This window comes from Pleurodeles waltl, chromosome 2_2 (genome assembly GCF_031143425.1).
Source record: "Pleurodeles waltl isolate 20211129_DDA chromosome 2_2, aPleWal1.hap1.20221129, whole genome shotgun sequence".
NCBI classification, from domain to species: Eukaryota; Metazoa; Chordata; class Amphibia; order Caudata; family Salamandridae; genus Pleurodeles; species Pleurodeles waltl.
In genome coordinates this window covers 4,290,872-4,309,763 of record NC_090439.1, presented here as the reverse complement: position 1 = coordinate 4,309,763, position 18,892 = coordinate 4,290,872, and the positions used below count along the sequence as shown (strand labels likewise).

The following is an 18,892-nucleotide window of genomic DNA, read 5'->3' as shown; positions in this document are numbered from 1 at the left end:
CAGGAATATACTAGGAAGACGTAAACGTTTCCTTCGTGAAAGTAGACCCTATATCCTGCAAACACATCCTTCCAAACTTCTAGTAACCCCATTATAATTGTAACAGCTAACATCCATAAAGTCTGTGTGATGGGATATCTTTTCAATGTACAAGGAGGTGAGGCAGCACATAGAAATAAGCTTCGGCCTCCACCTTTAACACTACAAGGCCGGAACTAAAGCATGTTTTTTTTAAGCGGGAGGAGAGAGGAATGGCTATTAATCATAAAGACAGTAGGCAAAGCCTCAGTTCTTAATTACATGCCTGAAGAATGAATGCCCAGAAGGCAAGACTATATTTGAAAACACCTGCGACCACATCTTTCACGCAAAGAGTTGCCTTACAGCCCCAGAAAACCCTTTGGTCTCCTAAAAATCAGCTCTTTCTTTCTGCCCTCAAGTGTTTGAACTAGGAAGAAGGTGTACCCGGAGTTAGTGCTTCCTGCTGAGACTAGTAACGTCCCATTAAAGAACAGCAGGCCCATCGAGTGATTACGTAATTGTTCATGTTAATGTATAACAGCCCTGCTAAAAGCGCAATCTTATGTTTGGCATGAGTCTTTTACTAAAACATATAAATATGCATATAACCGTAGTTATAGAGGCTTTCAGGCAGTCCCCTTTCTGCATTGGTCTGTTTTATCACACTTCTCTTCTGCCTGCTACAGAATAGGGAGAGGGGTCTGCCACTGTACCTATTGGCTATTTTCACGGAGACAGTATTCTGCTCTTACACAAGAACACATATTGGCAAGGGCATGGCAGCTCCCCAACAATAACGTTCTACCAAAAAAAAAAAAAAGACAAAGCTAAAAGGATGGCAGCCAACGTCAGACCTTTTGGCGCTGCCCATGCTTGTTTGGAAATTACTGCAGCCCTGCCGCCCTTTTCCTTTACTCAGAACCTGCCAGCACTTGCCCATCATGTTTTTCTTTGGATAGCCTTTAGCAACAAACATCAAGTCTCCATCCACTAAGCACTTAATTACAAACCCAGCCCTGCGGGTCGACTGTGGAAAATAGGCTTGACTTGAGGCACATTAAGGTGGTGGCATGTCAGGTTTTCATCAAATTGAGGACGGGAGTGTTTACTGTGTTTTTTGGGGACGAGATGTTTCTCCTCTTCTACACTCAAAGTATATTACTAACGGGGTCATGTTGCTGTTGGTTTTTTTCTTACATGTTGCAAACGCACTGCAATGTTGCTGATCAGTTGCTGTGAATTCAGTCACTTTCAATGCCGCTGTTTCTTGCAGGAACCAATGACGGAGCGCTTGTTTCAGAGCGCCAAAAACGTAGGCGGGAAATACTTCATTTGTTTAATGTATTCAATCACGGACTTACATTTAGTCCCTTCAGTGTCCTTAAATATGGCTGTCCGTTTTATAGCGGGTCAGCTATCATACTCCAGTATCAGTGAACGATGAGTAGGACCGAATTGGGGAGGGTTGGTACTGACACACATACTCACTCTTGATAAGTGAAAAGAGTGACCTGTACCAATAGACAAATCAAGCTTAAATTACTCACGGAAATTTTGAAGAGAGTTTGTACATGCCTAAAGGCCTTCCGAGGAAGGAGAAAGTTCCATGTGGTTAAAAAAATTACTTAGCAAGTGTTTGACTGGGCTGTAACCATAATGGTTAATTTATTTTCTCATTTGGGTAAACTGAAAATGCAAGCAAAGAAGTGCATCGTTGCTCCTGCAATGAGTCAGTGCTGAAATACAATGAGGTATTCTTGAGCCAAAAATGTGGCAGGGCAGCAGTTTCGTCCAGCCGAAGGTATCTTGTGTTATCCTTTTGGCTAATACCTCTGCCACCACCAATGGGCCCAGCTGCTGAGGAGCATCAAGTGATACCTATACCCACAGCTCATCACATAACCTTAAAGAACATGGTAGATGGACTGGAAATGTGGCAATCAGTGCCCACAATTCTGTAGCTCTGCACATGACCAAGAGGCTCCAGTTGGCATGGGATAATTGCAATGAGACATTGTCAGCCCAGCTTCAGCTGCATAAGCGTACATGCAATAAAACCGAAGTCTGAGGAGTTCATTGACAGACTCACCATTATAAGACGACCGGAGGTGCTCACAGATTATTTTTTTAGCTTCGTTTTTGAATTTCTTAATATAGTTTTTATGCTGACAGCTGTGCTAGCACAAATGTCAAAGACATATGGAGCCGTTATGCTTATTCACCCAAAAGCAGATTGGCTTGATTGTGGGCAAAAAATTTAATATGTCCAATTCACTAAACTCCCTTGTGTTGACAGTGTGACTCCCCTTCTTTCTCTTCAACATAAAGATGAATGTGTGACTTAAATGAATTGTATAGTAATTGGCTTATGTGCATCAACTGCTTAGTATTGGCAGAAGCCAAGTATGGCCACTTTATGGATGAAAGGACACAGATTTTGCACAACAATCCTGGAAATGTTATCATTATGCAAAAGTTAATCAGTGTAGTTAAGCAACCATCATTCTATTCTTGGAGGAAGGTTTTCAACAGGGGTGGGGGGATTCATTTGGTGGCTGCAGGTATTCACGGACCACATGAACATTTGCATTCAAAACATTCTGTCGCACCCTAAAGAGAGGACTGAGACATACTCTTGGCAACACTGCTGAGAGGAGCACTTTCTGTGGCAGCGGAGCAAGGAGTCTCCCTGCAGGTAACACAGATTCATATTATAACTGGACAGTCTCTGATCATCAATGGCAAAACAAAAGCACTATGAATCCTATTAGGTATAGTTAGGATGTAGTGTCCATGGGAAAAGTATTTTTTGGTTTGCTAATAACTTTGGCTCTGTTTATCACAAAATATTCAAAACTAGTTTGCCACTCACTTCAGCTGCTGTCTGGAAAGTTTTGGGGTGATTCGTCAAGCGGGGGCTGAGATAAATGGGTGGGTCCTAAAATGTGTTTTCCCCATGCACTTTCCCATAGCAATTTTAGAAACGACTAAAGCCTGAACTGCTGGGATGGAATGACACCAAATGTGGCAGAATGGTCCTGAAAGATCTCTTTTCCTAATTTGATGTAAATCTGTTTAGTAGTTTTGGAGTTATTAAAGAAAAAAGATTTATGTATATCTAGAGATGCTGATCCGCCGCAGATCCTCTGTGGATCCAAGCGCCAACAGCAATGCCGTAATCGGCTGAGCGCAAACTGAGAGAAAAGTTGTACCCACCATTTTATTCATCAGGACTTGGCTCCAAATTTCAAAGTGATAAGGTACCCTGGCCCTTTGGGATCGATGAGGGGTTTGTGAGGGACCCCTCCTGGGCAAGAAATTTCCAATACATTTTTTTTTAGCTTATGAGCATCCGTAAATCCACCAGATGGATTCAGATGGATCCGTGGATCCAGACCCCAATTAAAAAGAAACAAAAAACACATGCACTCACAGACCCACACACCAACTCACATATTCACTTACACACCCACACAACCACTCACATAGTTACTCACACATACATACAGCCTCTCCCACATCCACTCACAGACCCACACAGCCAGTCCTACACCCACAACACACCCACACAACCACACACACACCCACCGAGGTTACAGGGACATTATAGTTAAGAAACGCCATTAAAGAAACAGAGAAATTCATTGGAAAAAAAACAAAAGTGACGGACATTAGGAAATAACATTTTAAAAACCTTACAAATTAACTGGAAAAAAACAAAGGTTACAGGGACGTTATAATTCGGTTTAGATTTGACACACACAAAATCATAGAAAGTCAATAGGAATGGCTAAAGCCACCTCAAGTAACTAAAACTCATGCCCTAAGGTAACCATAACTTGCACCCTTGCCATGTACTGCTAATTGCCCCACATATTACATCACTTATGACATATTCTATGACATCTTTGATAATATCACTGCAGCATTTGGAGGGAAATTATTGACATAAAAACTGTGCGTGGCGGGCGAGCGAGTTATGTTACTGCACGCGCTATAGTTAATTGAGACAACTATAACTAAAACTGCTGAGTTTCTCTGTTTTGTGTGTGTACAATCTGAACCTAACTATAACATCCCTGTAACATTGACTTTTGAAGGTTTTTTACATTTTATTTCCTAACTTTAACGTCTCTTTGACCTTCGGTTTTTCAGTGAATATTATATATTTATATATACACACACACATATATAATATATCTGCCTCTTAGCAAGTGAGTAGCAATGATTCCAGCGACTTTTTTTTCAGCTTCAGTCGCGGGAAACGTAATTTTAATATGTTTGTAAAAAACATTTTCATGTTTTAACCCATGTTCCAAAGAACAGGAGTTGTATATTCTCGAGGTATGAAACTTCATGTTGTGAAATCGCTTACACGATTTAAATGCCACTTCTGTGCCCCTGGCCCTAGCTGGTCCTTATTTTAAACTCTGAGTTTGGAAACAATGAGGATCCTAGGATGCATTGCCTACACTCCCATCCCCCCATCCTTCCCAGAAAAATGTCAGTGGTTTCGAACAGAGATTTATTCTCAAGGCACGTTAGCATCCTCCAGGACCGCTCATTGTCTATGGGCGATTGTCAGAACTGCCAGCGCTGGCATGCCAGGCCCCAGCCCCCCCTCGCCCCCACCTCCTTCCTCTGAAATGGGCACATATTTTGAAGGGGGCTCTGATGTGCAGATTGCATTCATGCCACTAACTCATTCTTTTCACCCCACCTCCTCCCACAGCCCTTTTCAGACACGGCCCGGACAGTGAAGGGCTCTCAATGAACAGTACCAAGTAAAACAGGCCAAAAGGTTGGCTCCATACCAAGGGAGGGAAGCAATTGTGGGCAATGACATTTTGGCGACATCTAAGACCACGCCCCGGTGTTTATCAGGCTACAGTCTTGTGTGATCTGTCAGTTTCCTGGCAGACAGAGGGATCAACGCAAATAAAAGCAAACAACGAAAAAGTGATTCTGAAAAATATATAATTAAACAATAAAAATCCTCTTTAGAAAATTCGGCGGAGCTGTTCTAGGGGGTACGTTGCAAATTACATATAAAAATGATTTGCAACTAACTTCGGCTAGATGCAAAGTGATTTATCGATATTATTGCCAACTGTGATCAGAGAAGCAAGGCAAACACTGAGCCAGCCAAGTGTGCGCTAGAATTGACGTGGCAACCAGGTGTGTCTCACCTGCCGTGGATATCAATCGAGGCGTCTGAATAGCGGCCTGGCCCTTTTTTAATCTTAGCCCAACCCTGGCGGGCAGGGCGCACGACTGATCCCAAGGGCACCTTCGCAGCTATTTCAAGTGACTGTGCTCGGTGACAGTCCCATCTGCCAGAGGGATGCCCCCTGCTGCAGGGGACAGCACTCTATTTCCTATCTGTCTGGCACGTTCACACCAAATAGATAGACCTCTTTTCAGCCACACTGAAGGTCTCGTTATCTGTGTGAGTGGAGCAATGGGCAAGGTGGGAGAGCCCTGCAGACGGTGCAGCACCCACCAGGAAGTGCAGCACCCAACAGGAAGTGCACATCTTCGGGTGATCCAAATAAACTACATTCGGGACATCCATTTTAGGAGGGCGGGTGCAGGCATGCTTAAAACGGTCTGATGTGTTTTTGCAGGTCCATGGATACACACCCTTTCCTTGCTGAGAGAGTGCGTGGAGTACTACAGTGGTGTCACCCTGTAAATCGGGGCACGGCCAGAGGCATGTCAGGATGAGAAGGCGAGAATACTAATAAACTATTGACAGATTTACAAAAATAAAGTGAGTGCTGAAACTGCACATTTACCAAGTCACAATCGTGGGCACCTGGGTGAGGCAGTGAAGTGCTTTCTAAGGCCTTCTCGGATTAGGAACTAGGGGCCATATGTACCAACGCATTTTCCCATAGACACAGAATGGGTAAAACCCTTTGATACATCTGGCACTAGGGTCCTCATCCAATTCTCCCCCACCCACCCTCCTCCGTGGACCGACCTCAATCTAGGGAACTCAAATTAAAATAAAAAGGCCTATGAGGATCCCCCGGCTCTCGAGCACAGACGTTACCTTTCGTGCATATTGTATGTTAAATGTGTACTGGAGGTAAACACACCTTATATTAGTCTGCTTACAGGATTCAAGGACAGGTGCTTGGTCAACAACAATCTCTGAAGGTCCCTTAAGGGTAATAGCTCACATTCCTGTTACTTGTGGATAATTCAATAATTTGCGAGGAAAGGTCATAGTTTGTCACGCTATTTGAGGTGGACAAAGAGGAAGACGTATCAACAAGGACTTTCTGCCTTTGACCAGATGCTCTACCTGCCCGGCTCCAGCCTTCGCACCTCACAGAGTGCATCACACCTCCATCTTGACCCCAAGCCACTTGCCATCAAAGACTTATGTAATCCTCTTCCCAATTACATTTACGTGAAGGATCAACAAGTGACCAAGAGGCGCAGGAGCCAGCATGGTTACTAACTTAGCCCAATCTTATTTTCGATTTAGGCAAATTTCTGACTTCAGGCGACACCCTCCAGCCGGGAAAGCAATTTCTAGCAAACATGTCCCAAACACTTGGTACTATGCACTAGGGCTTGGTTGTCTTTTGAAGGTGGGAGTTAACAAGGAGAACACAATGCTGAGGTTTAAAGTCACGTTTCCCATGTTGTTTCCGTCCGAATACTCTTCCAACTGCGGGCTCATTTTCTGGCACTCTTCTGGAAAATAGGAAAACGTCTTACAATTCTTAACAATGTGAGGATAAGGAAGGCATCTGCGAGTTCTGGGCTATGATCTCAAGTGACCACGACCCATATACCCAAACCTTTTTGAAGTGTGACCTGTTTGAAGTCAATGGAGGGAACCCATTTTAACCGGAATGACCTGGAGATGCTGAAGGTGAGGTCGGTGGAGTCTAATTGGATTTTCGTTTGTAGGCTGGTGAACATCATTTCACTCGGGGGTTGGGAGTGGGGGGGGGGGGGGTAATTGCTAACGGCTGTATACTGAGAGGTACAGATAGAATCTTTTATTCACTTCACAAGCAAACTGTAACTTTTCTCTGCCAACATACTTCTTTCCAAAAAAGCATTTTTGAGTATGGCCTGTTAGCGCCGGGTCTGCTTTGTTTACACATTGCCTCTGCACTCCCAACAAGGCCTTGAACACAGAATTCTTTGAGACAACACCGTTCCTCTAGGCAATGTAACATGTAATTGTCTTCTACATGCTTCACACACACAAGTCCACGTTCTTGTTTTCTTTGTCTGGCTAACATTGCTGCCACTGAGTCACTACCTCCTTCCAATTTTACAGTCAGTCCCTGCCTCTAGCCAACTGCGCACTGGCAAAGCGCTGCGTGAACTGCTGTCCAATGTCCCCTTTTAAAAATGATGACCACAACCACACCATGACCCTCCAGCCAACTGAACTAACGCTGCTGGATTCATTTTTCCCATGATAATTATGACCCTACAAATCCCAGCATGCTTATTGTTGTTGGCTAGGAATAAAATGAGGAACGGCTAAAAGCCTCCGGTATGACACGAAGCCAGTCAACAACTACACCACTCTGGCTGCAAAGATTAGGACGCAAATAATACGGCTAAAATGCTTTTCTCTGAACTGTATCACTGAAGAACATATTATCGACCTCACACTCCAAAGGATAGCTTTTGTGCAATAAGCTTGTATTATTAAAGGTAGAGCCAAATGTCACGTGGATACACAATCCAGACCATTCAGAACCATGGACATGTCAATTTCCAACTCTGATTGAGAATTGACGAGAAAAGCTCCTTGATTACTCTTTCATTTTAACCCCCCAACCCAAGTTCACATGGGTCTCAAAGTGCCAGCATCCAAAACTCCTGTCTTTGGCCATTTAGCAATTCCTATAAAAAAAAAAACTCAAGAGCCATCCAGCTCAGCATACCTTTGTGTATTTTTCAAATTTGTCATGCACTATTGCACCTTTAAAGAAACGTGTACATGTTTTGTTATTAAAAATACATCTAATAAATCTCCATGTCATTTGACAATTATCTAGGTGTAACACAAAAGAAAGCATTCTGGAGATTACGACAGTCCATCCTACTTAATAAACAAAGAGTCCATAGCTCCTAGACCTGTGCTTCCTCAGATTGCAGGTCACTGAATATTTTTTTGTTAAGTTTAGGGCGCCAATTCCTTTAAGGAAAACACTAGAACAATGGGAGCCTCCATAATTTTTCATCTAGGAGACTTCATGGCCAAGCAACTGGAGGTTAGTCCACAGTGACAGATGAACAATAAATAGGCAACAGCAATGTTTATTATTTTCATAGTTACAGCCAGACATGTTTGATGGCCCTTATACCATCATTTGTCTTGTGTCTCCTTAGGCATGTGTTTAAAGAGTACTGTGGTACGCCTGCGCACTGGAATCCAACAAAGTGCATAGAGAGCCAGTTTTACAAAGTGTCTTGGGGAGGTGCAGTAAGAAACCGCTTATGAGCATCAGCCTACCAGTTTCAGAGGGACGTTGGAGAAGACAAAAACCATGGCACTCAATTCTCAGAGCGAGTGGTGCATTAATGTCAGACGGCTTTGTCTAAATGAACTAACAGAGAAGATCGTGCAGCAATCCTCTGAACACCATGTATTTTGAACTCTGCAGGTGTCTGAGGTAGAAATTATTTCACAGCAGGCACTTTCATACTTGTCCAATTGCAGGCTAAACCTAGAAAGAAAACCTGGGTTTGACAGGGACAAAAGAATGGAGCTATGCTAAGCATTGCCACACTGTAAATGTAGTTCAATGGAAAGGTATTAGCTATAAATCAGAATTGTGTAGCTTCTCCATTTCTTCTCTGACAACAAATAACTAGAAATGTCTGCATATCCCTTGGATAACAATAACTGCTGTTAGTGTGTCTTTTAAGGAATCATATTTCGTTACACTGTATTTTGCTAAACAACTAAAGGAGGCTCATACTGTTCCTCTCTTGAAGAAGAGATGACATTCCTGTGACATTCTGGCAGTGAACTCACCTGTACAGTGCCAGGTCACCCACTGTCTGCACTGCCCCATGTGGCTCAGGAAAACGAGTCAAAAAGCTTTGAGACAAAACACCCTGATCTTTGCCGGTCCTACCAGGTATACTCTTAGCTCATGAAACCCAGCTTCGGAAGTTTTATATATTTTCTAGTCATAATTCTTGCATTACCTCTACATTGTTACACATATCTCGGTTAATGACGCATTTCGTCAAAAGCCTAGTCGGGGGGGGGGGGGGGAAGGAGCGTTGGGGTAGGTGAGCGAACCTGACTCATACAGATGTGGCCTTGGGGAGCAAAATTGCCTGTTTAGCTGAAAAACACACCCTGTCTCTGGCACGTTAAGGTATAATCCCGTCCTGTGAGTCCTTACCACAGGGCTGGAGTTTGGGCCTGTGACGTGATTTGAGGTCAACCTTTACCGCACTCTTGAGACTGCAGTTTTTTCACCTAGGCTGCCGCAGGATAGAGCCAGGAATGTGAGCTGTAAGCACGTCAAGCGGAGGATTTTGGTCTGCCGGGTACAGTTAGTCCTATTTCGTGCTCCGGCCCTGGCACTGCCTAGTAAGAAGCAGCTTTTCTCCAGACCGTCGGTTTAGAGGCAGGCCTTGCCTTGGCGGCACTCACTGCCAGGACTGCAGGCCTCGTCATCAAACCTAGGCTTTAATGTGCACGGACACGGTACAAATCGTGTTTTTTTTTATGTCTGTTTGTTTAGACTTCTTTCAAGCTCGCTTAAGATCTATAAATAGACCCCCGCCCCAGACCACAAACCCAGTTTTGTGTTCACTTTTACCTCAGAGTAATTGGCTGAAATATAAGAGGACATGAGGTCACCCCTGCCTCCTTCCTAGAACAATAGGGGGGTGCCTTTTCAGCTTTGCTGTTCCCATGAAGGGCCGGTCTCTATGACCCCGGGGTTGTCTGGACGCTTTTCGGGATGGGAGATAGGTAGATGCCAAAGCTAGGTTGAGCATCCATTGTGTACAACTGTTATGGCACAGCTCTTATAATCGGTAGGCATGGGCCGACTTTATTTGCTCAGTCTTTCTTCCTTCTGTGGTAGAGAAAAGAAAAAACACTGTTTTCTCATGATGCATAGCATAATGATGGCTCAACCAACATGAATATATAAAATATTTGCTACAGTTACTCTTGTCAGGCGCTTAAGTAGAAAGACTCTGGCCCACGTACTAGGAGCACAGGTATTCTAGGTCTCACCTGTGGAACACTCTCCATAGTACATTATTCTACTCTGTGCATGGCGATCCACTGATACAACAACCACACATAACAGAATAGTGCACATTACAGGACATACACATCTCCCTTCATAAAAGTAAACGCACAGAAGCCACACCTACAAAACAACGACCAAACACGGGAAAAATACAATTTTCTCCAAATAATATCAAAGGCATCCTTCTCAGACCCAGGAAACAAGGCACAACTCAACCCATGGCCCTTTGCCGCACCTAGGATGAACCTGTCAATCATCCGTCAATGGTCTTTATCACCAGACAAGCGGAACATTACGCTGATATGTGCAGACTCCTGCCACCAAACATTAACATGTGAATGTCTACACTGAGACTCACAACTATTCAGGGTAGGCCAAAGCTGCACATTGTCTTCCAGATCCAGCCCTCGTACAACCACAGCGAAAGAGTACTCTGCACTATTCAACAACTACAAAACTTCACATCTTGAAAAGCATGCTATGAACACACTCACAAATAAGCATGCCACTGACTGACAACATGGAGCATACACACAACTGAACCAGCTCCTGACCCTTTAACTGTTAATCCCAGCAACATACACGCCGCTTAGACATGAAGGGAAGACACTAACTTCAGTAAATGAAAATGTCATTTCAAATTAAGTCAACCCTGAATCCTGAAGAACCTACCATACCATTATATACTGTGTGCTATGTGTTCTAGTTTTCCGTTATTTGTTGACTTGTCCTGTTAGGGCATAACCACATGTATGCAAAACCTAAATTCAAAGCACCAGCAATCCATTTTCATTGTTTGTCCTCAATTCACATGACGAATACATCTTTAAAAAACACAAAAACTCCCCACCCAATACACCCAAAGTTCCCTTCCTTCAAATAAACAGCGTATCACTTCCTTTCTTTACAAAAAAGTGTTAGGCAAGGACCAAGAACCGGTTGATCCACATCTTATCCTTCAACCAATTTCACGGTTCCTAGCCGCCACCAAATAAATCACTCCTTTTACTCTATGTGCCCTTCAAAAAACCAAGGGCTTCGGGGATACTCCCCTCCCGTCACTCATTGACATCCGTTGCCTAGAAACGCCCTTGGGCATCAGCCAAGATCCAGCATCATCTTGAGGCACCACACACACACAAAGTAGACAGACCTTCTTAAGTTGTAATGAGAAAACGAGGGTTGGGCAACAAAGAGAACAAGCCTGAATCACAAAACTCTACACAGCCACTAACAAAAACTGAGTAAGCATCCTCTTATTAAAACACGCCCACCAACTAGCACCTCTACTCACAGGAACACCGCCCACAAGATGCTGACAATGATGCCGCCACCACTGTGCGCACCCAGAGGCGTACATACGTTACGGGTTCACCATCGAGTCAAATCTATATGTGTGGTTATAAAACATGCGCCCGCAAACCAGAGCCGCCACTCACACGTCAACGATGTTGCACAGCGCTACGCCACAGCCTCGTGACCCTTTTAACTGTGGCCAACTGTGAAAGTACACGTGCACCGCCATATTTACAACCTATATGTGCCAACGGAGGAAAGTAAATAAAACGTACAGTGAAACAGCTAAAACTCTCAGTGAACTGACACTTGTGCGCTAACTCAGAGGCACAGCGCTAGCGCTGCATGGAGCCAAACGTGGCATCGGGGGAGTGCACATAATGCAACTCAGATCACCTTAAATATTTCACCTATCTGAGCATGCCCTCTCCAAGGTAGGCTCGTGTGCCTTGTATCATGCCCCAAGAGCCCACAGACACTTTCTTGCTGTTTACAGACATCTTCCTGTCTGACTCAGGTGGCACCAGATAGGGCTAGAAGGTACAGTATTGCCTAATGTATAAGGAAATGTGTCTCCCTGAGCCTCACTCAATTGTCACTTTTGCCAAAACACGAAGAACATATATTATTAGTATATAGATATATTTTATTGACGAGGCAAAAAATGCAAGTGTAAAATATAGAAATACTCCGAACAACGGTGTGAAGCGTGTTTCAAAATGTAACATTTAAGATTTGTACACTGGAAGAGTGAGGTGTGGGCTGTCGTGACCTACCCTATAATGGCACCACTGCTAAAAAAAACACATGCACTTGCCCATTCCTGCAGCTATCAGAAAGACGCTGCACGTGGTGTGGAAAGCAGCAAAAAGGCATCATGAAAATAAGTAACCAATCATAGGCCCCGCGGGAAACATGGCGCTCTCCGGCATGTAACACACCCTGCCTGCAATAGGCGGACATCTAATACTTACACCTCAAGAGCTGACGATTACGATGCCTCAGAAACAGATTCGTGGGTCTCAAACGAATTCCCAACTTTATGCAATTTGAGAAAAATCCAAGCGTGACCGTTGAACGGGAAGCACGACTTCACAGTCGCAAGATGTATCCTCTTCAGGTACCTGTTCCAGTACCGAGGAGAGGGCTGGTGCTTTCCTTTAAATGTGGGTTACCTCTACACCCATGACTGAGATTCGTAGCTTGGCACTGCTACATAGCACAGTGTGTTCAGTACGTGCGGTGGATGCAGGCCACAGGTTCATATAACTGTGCCAAAAGTTGACAAATAGGTACCAAGTAAGTTGGATAACAGCTGCTGCTCACTTCCTACAGCGCCTTGAAACGAGGACAGTAACAACGTTACACCAATGCGGCTATTATTATAATTAATTCAAACGGTGGCAACACTGGACCTGTCCAATAACACTGTACTGGACCAATCCCCTGGCACTGTGGTAACACTGTACTGGGCCAAGCCCCTAGCACTGTGGTAACACTATACTGGACCAATCCCCTGGCACTGTGGTAACACTGTACTGGGCCAAGCCCCTAGCACTGTGGTAACACTGTACTGGACTAATCCCCTGGCACTGTGGTAACACTGTACTGGGCCAAGCCCCTAGCACTGTGGTAACACTATACTGGGCCAAGCCCCTAGCACTGTGGTAACACTATACTGGACCAAACCCCTGGCACTGTGGTAACACTGTACTGGGCCAAGCCCCTAGCACTGTGGTAACACTGTACTGGGCCAAGCCCCTAGCACTGTGGTAACACTATACTGGGCCTGGCCACTAACTGTGGTAACACTGTACTGGCCCTGGCCACTAACACTGAAGTAACACTGCACTGGCCCTGTCCACTAACACTGTGGTAACAGTGTATTAACGCTGGCCACTAACACTGAAGTAACACTGTGCTGCGCCTGGCCACTGACTGTGGTAACACTGTACCGGGTGCTCACCAGGCAGCAGCTTAAGAATCTGTTGTAGTTGGATAACATCGTGGCTTCTGCAGGTTGGCAAACGAGCCCCATATGTTACTCACTATTTCCAGACTTAGCATTGGCGTCGCCCAGGTCAGCCTATCCAAACCCCCCTCTAAACGCGTGAATTCATCTTCCTGCCACTGTTTAAAGAACTGCTCTGCTGGTACAGTTAGGAACGACTCTACTTCCAAGGGCAGACAGTGTGTTTTCATTGCAGTCATCCACTCAATCCAAATCCGTGAGTTAGGTAGTGGAGCGGAGTTGGGACCTGGTCGGGGGGTATGTGCGTCGGTTGTAAGATACTGCTTCAAATGCACGACTAGCAATTCATCCTTGAAAGGTCGACAGAATGAACCCGACTGAGTTGTGTAACACAAAGACTTTGCTCCATGTTCGGCGCTGTGAGAAGCACAAAGTCTGGGTATACAGGAACTAAAGTGATTACATATATTAAAATTAAGAACGTGTACTTTGCACTCCTCGGAAACGGCCCTGGCACGTGAAGCAAACAGACAAAGAGGGTGAAACACGTCTAGCATGACTCGGGTAGCGACAGTTTTAAAAGTTATGCCAGTCTCTCGGGGAAGGAAAGTGCCAACTGTCCCCCTGGCTTTTTTTGTCTCAGTGACATTCCAATCAGGCATGGCTGCGGGAAGTGACCGTGGAGGTTGCAAATTCCCCCAGGACTCCCCCTGCGGCTCGAGGCACCCTGAGCGAGGAATTCCATGGCGTGGGGATGGGAGAGGGAGCTTACTGGAGATGGCTTTACAAGTATAGCACTGCTCGGGGATGTCAGAGCTCTGGGCAGACACCGAGCTACGAACTTGGTGTCTCAGAGCATGTTCTTGTACAGTGCCCCGTGGCCGAGACCATTTAACAGATTAGTGTACGCATTAGTCTGCATTAAAGAAATAACTGAATGCATACATATGTTTAGCTAAGGGTCTATCTCTACATTTAACCCATCTACCTATACAAATAGCGTATTTATTAAAAAGACGTCTGGAAAAAAACTTCCGAAATAAACTTTTTTTCTTCCAGGATTGGTGATCTTCGGTTTATGCAAAAAAAAGCTCTACATCTCTTTTATGTATCCGAAAGTGCACAGCCCTTGAACAAAAACTAAAATGGTCATGAATGGTAGACAGTCTTCGGAAAAGGGGCCGGGCAGACAGGAGGGACCACACATGTCACGGCAGCTTTTCCAGAAGATCAAATAGTGTCAAGTTGTGTTTCAGGACGATGTGAAAGTGGACAGCCGGGCCTCGACGCTTACTGTTTTCCTAGAAAAGTCAACTAGTTTGAGAAATAATGCGTCCAAACACCAGTGCTGCTGTTAAACTATTTACCAAACTAGATCGGAAAGAATCGACCGGGCCCTTCATGTATCTTTTGAAACAGACCTTTCTCAGCCCACTACCACCCACCACTCCCTCCCTCCCTAATAACATGCAAAATGAGGACATCCCAGCGTAGAGAAGGCAAGGGGGAAACGTGCAATCAATTATTAGTGGGAGGGTGGGGTGGCAAGGGGTAAAACATTCCACATTCGTGATTGTTCACACAGACTGGACGACCACCCAATCGGCAGCAGCCCTGCGTCAAACTTAAATAAAATTTTTATTTTTAGATCTGATTACATGATGTACTCAACTGCAAAAAAACATTTAATTCAATTCCGTAGCAAGAACAGACAATAAAACCTGCCGCGATACTTCCAGCATTAACTGGGAGATACTGGCCTGCCTCTGGGCTTTTATTCTGTCTTCTGTACGGGGCACTAATGTACACTGTTCCCCACCCTCCCCCATCTCCAGCAGCCGAGCTTCTAAGACCCACTTCGACTCAGAAGAATGTAATTCAACAACACGGAAATGCAGGTTAACCCATGAGCACCCGCGCCCTACTGGTGCATCAAGGAGCAGCTGTGCAGCCTCCACAAACCTACACATACATCGCTTTGCCTTCACCCAGAATTATTCTGTCACAGCCACCCGCGGTAAGGAATCTGAATTTAGAATAGTACAGACTTGTTACCAACTACGTATTCTAGACGCCCAATACATTCGTGCGTTTTTTAACCAATTTCCGGGAGTTAGTGGTGGCTTTTCAAGGTTCATTTTTGGACATACGTTATATAATGGCTATTACAGTCGGATTTACGGTTACAAAATCAGCAGCAACAGAGGACACCAGTCAGGGAGAGTATAAGAAATGGAAAAAGTGGATCTTGTGGCAAGTACCTCTTAACGGTTCTACAGCGACATACCAGTGTGCAGGACGAGGACACAGTAATAGGCTTGGAAAGCATTGCTTGCAGGGCATTTCAAAACAATTTTAACACGCACGCAGAGTATTTAAGAATAGTTAACATAGCTTTAGGAAAAAAAGACGAAACTGCACTCTACACGTCACTGTAGTCTTCCTGGCAGCAGCGGCTGCGACTAGGAAGACACACTACATAGGAATGCAGTGTTTAGCTGAGATGTGTCTGTCTCGCGGGCACACATTCCATTGCAGGAGAATTGAGAGAATCAGACAGTAGGGCAACCGAACGCTGCCAGGGAACGCAAAAAAACACGACAAACACTGGGCAATGATCTTTTAGTCACCAAAGAAGACACCTTTTCTCTCACAAGAAAGTCAATCACGGCCCCGTGGTATCGAATAAACCAGTAGGTCCGAACAGTGTAGCACTGAGATCCGAACTGCCTCAAGGCGCTTCTTGACAGGGGGGATATGCACACTTGGGTTTCAGACCATCCAGCGCCCTTCGTCACCTACCGAGCCAACCCATGAATTCAAACCGCCTCAAGGCGCTTCTTCTTGAAAGAAGGGATAGGCACACCAGGGGATTCAAACCATTCAGCGCTCTTCGTCACCCTACGCAGGCCACCTAAGAATCCAGACTGCATCAAGGCGCTTCTTCTTGAGAAGCCGTTCCAGTCCCCCGGAGCTCTTCCTCGTCCTACACTGAAGGCCCACGTAGGCAGCGCCGCATACGAGGTACCTCCCAGGAAGCGGCGCCATTGCTCACCTTATACTTCATCATGAAGGGCTCGGGTGGAGGTGGCTGCCTGAGGAGAAGCTACACCCCGTTGCTGCACATGGAGTCCGGGCGGCGATCAGCCTCCGAGCGTCTCAACCAAATCCTGGCCGTCTGCACTGCTACCCGTCCAGCAAGGGACCCTGCACACAACACGCCCGCCTCCTGTCTGAGCTCAGGGTCCGCCCCGCGGCCGCGGCTCCCCGGCCTCGTTTGCATAAGTCCCCGCCACTGGGGCCGGCCCGGGCGAGCCCCTCCCCGCTGCCCAACCCCCACCCTGCCCCTGTCACACAAACCGAGGAGCGAGCGCCGAGTGCAACATCGATTTTATCCCCTCGGAACAATGGAGGCAAAAAAGAGGCCGAATTCTTTGGCACATTAGCTCGGATTTTTTTCAAGATTAAACCCAACAGTTGTACAAAAGCGGCTACTGAAAGTCCCGCTTTTGCTTCCTGTGACCCGGCTGCTCCCCGTGACCCGGTTTAATTTCAAGAGACCGACCGCCGACTCACGGCACCCCATGAGAGGCTCGGGGTACAAAAGCGCCTCTGTCTGCGCTGCCTTCTTCCCAACCTCCCCGTCTTAGTTACTTTCAGTGTCCGTGTTTTGCCATTTTTAATTTAAATCAGGCCATAGCCGTGTCAGGGCTGTGACACAGGAGGGCAGAGGAAATGGGCACATCTTCTGGGGGCAGGCTGGTTTGTGAGATTGTGAGAAAGAAGACGAGGGGCCATTGTCAAGCCTTCTCTTGATGGAGGATTTCCAGTTCCGCACAATGTGCTGTGGTACCGTGGCTAGGGGACACTATCGTAACTGTTTTTCACTACTAAATCGTGGGATGGCAGCCACTTTTCTTGTCCTTTGCATCCTTGCTACCTACTGAGATTGTTGAAGAAGCTGTTCTGTTGTCGATTTATACAGAGTTAACTGCTTCTGACGAGGCCTTGAAGCACTTTATGGACGGGTAGTTCACTACTCCATGGAGCTCAGTTATTTTCTTCTGCTAGTTGTAAGTGGATCGCATCCGGGCTTACTCATATTTGTCTTCAGAATGACGGATAAACACATTTTCCCCTTTAGGGGGCCCTCTATTGGGCCACCCTCTACCCACAGACTTTCTGATCACCCACAAGGGTTCAAAGGAAACCGCACGACCCATTTCCCCCAGTTTGCAGTGTAATCACTGGGGCTACTCGCTGTCAGTACAGATAGACCAGCGGTCTTCAAACTTTTTAATGCCGTGCCTTCCAGTTGAAAAATAAAAATCATTGCCCCCCCCCTCAGAATTTTTCTCAATTCTTTCAGAAAGATGGCAATGTTTAAATATGTCTAAAATTATTTAAACATTGCAGTTAAGTACTGTACCTTTTTAAAACTGCAACAACATGCTTCTGCTTAAAACAAAGGCATTTTATCTGTATAATATTTCTTTTGGCCAGAGTTTGACGCCCCCGCCCCCTCCCCGATCACTTGAGGCCCTCCTATGGGGGCCCGCCCCCCAGTTTGAAGACCTCTGAGATAGACTGATAACAGATAGACACATGGACAATTTCATTAGCACCCCATGCAACACTCTTAATTGGCAAACCAACAACACGCAGAAAATAGTTCACATCCCACTCGCGAGGCTCCCGAGAGGCCGAGGAATTGCTCAAACATACAATAACAAAAATTGCCTTACAATGACGGGAAACACGATTCTGGGTAAATGATTGTTTGGAGCCTAAAGCAAAATCAAGTTTTACCATGCATGTGCTCTTTTTACATTAGCAATGCTACATTTTGTGGATCGGGTATAAATATACGTCCTACACCCCGTAATCTTCAGAATATGGGTATATATAATATTAAGGGTATATTGATTCTGTCAGAAGAACCTATAAAACAGTTTATTAGGTAAAGGCTAAAAAATAATCCTTTGCATACCCGACCAAAGGGTCTGGGTGTGGGAATGGGAAACATGTATACCTGAGGCATTGTCAATTTCAAACAGGCGGCTAGCAGGCTGTGGAATATTTATTTTTCCTTTTATAAGAAAGACACTTAGGTGTTTCATGTTGTTTTGATGTGCTCACTACACTTTACGGAGCACGCTCACATGTCCCAGGGCATTCTAGGGCAGGCCACTCCAGGGCAACCAGACACCTTCTAAAGTGCACCTACAAGTACCACTGCTCCTCTTCATGCAAGGCAGGGTAGCTAAATGCCTGAGATCTCCTTCTTGCCTGCTCAGGAGCCTCTGGGCAGGGAAAGCAAGTGTAAATGCGC

General features: G+C 45.4%; 1 protein-coding gene across 2 annotated transcripts in view; it reads right to left on the bottom strand.

Moving 5' to 3' along the window:
• NEDD9 (neural precursor cell expressed, developmentally down-regulated 9) overlaps positions 1 to 16,865 on the bottom strand; it is a 74,439-nt gene extending 57,574 nt beyond the window's left edge. Inside the window, exon 1 of one of the 2 annotated variants that reach the window (XM_069219413.1) lies at positions 16,616 to 16,865. In XM_069219413.1, the coding sequence (XP_069075514.1) occupies positions 16,616 to 16,630 (15 nt within the window). In that variant the 5' untranslated portion in view covers positions 16,631 to 16,865. Of the gene's footprint in view, positions 1 to 16,362; positions 16,452 to 16,615 lie in introns of those variants that run through there. The other variant, XM_069219415.1, reaches the window with a different exon arrangement.
• Positions 16,866 to 18,892: the final 2,027 nt, after the last annotated feature.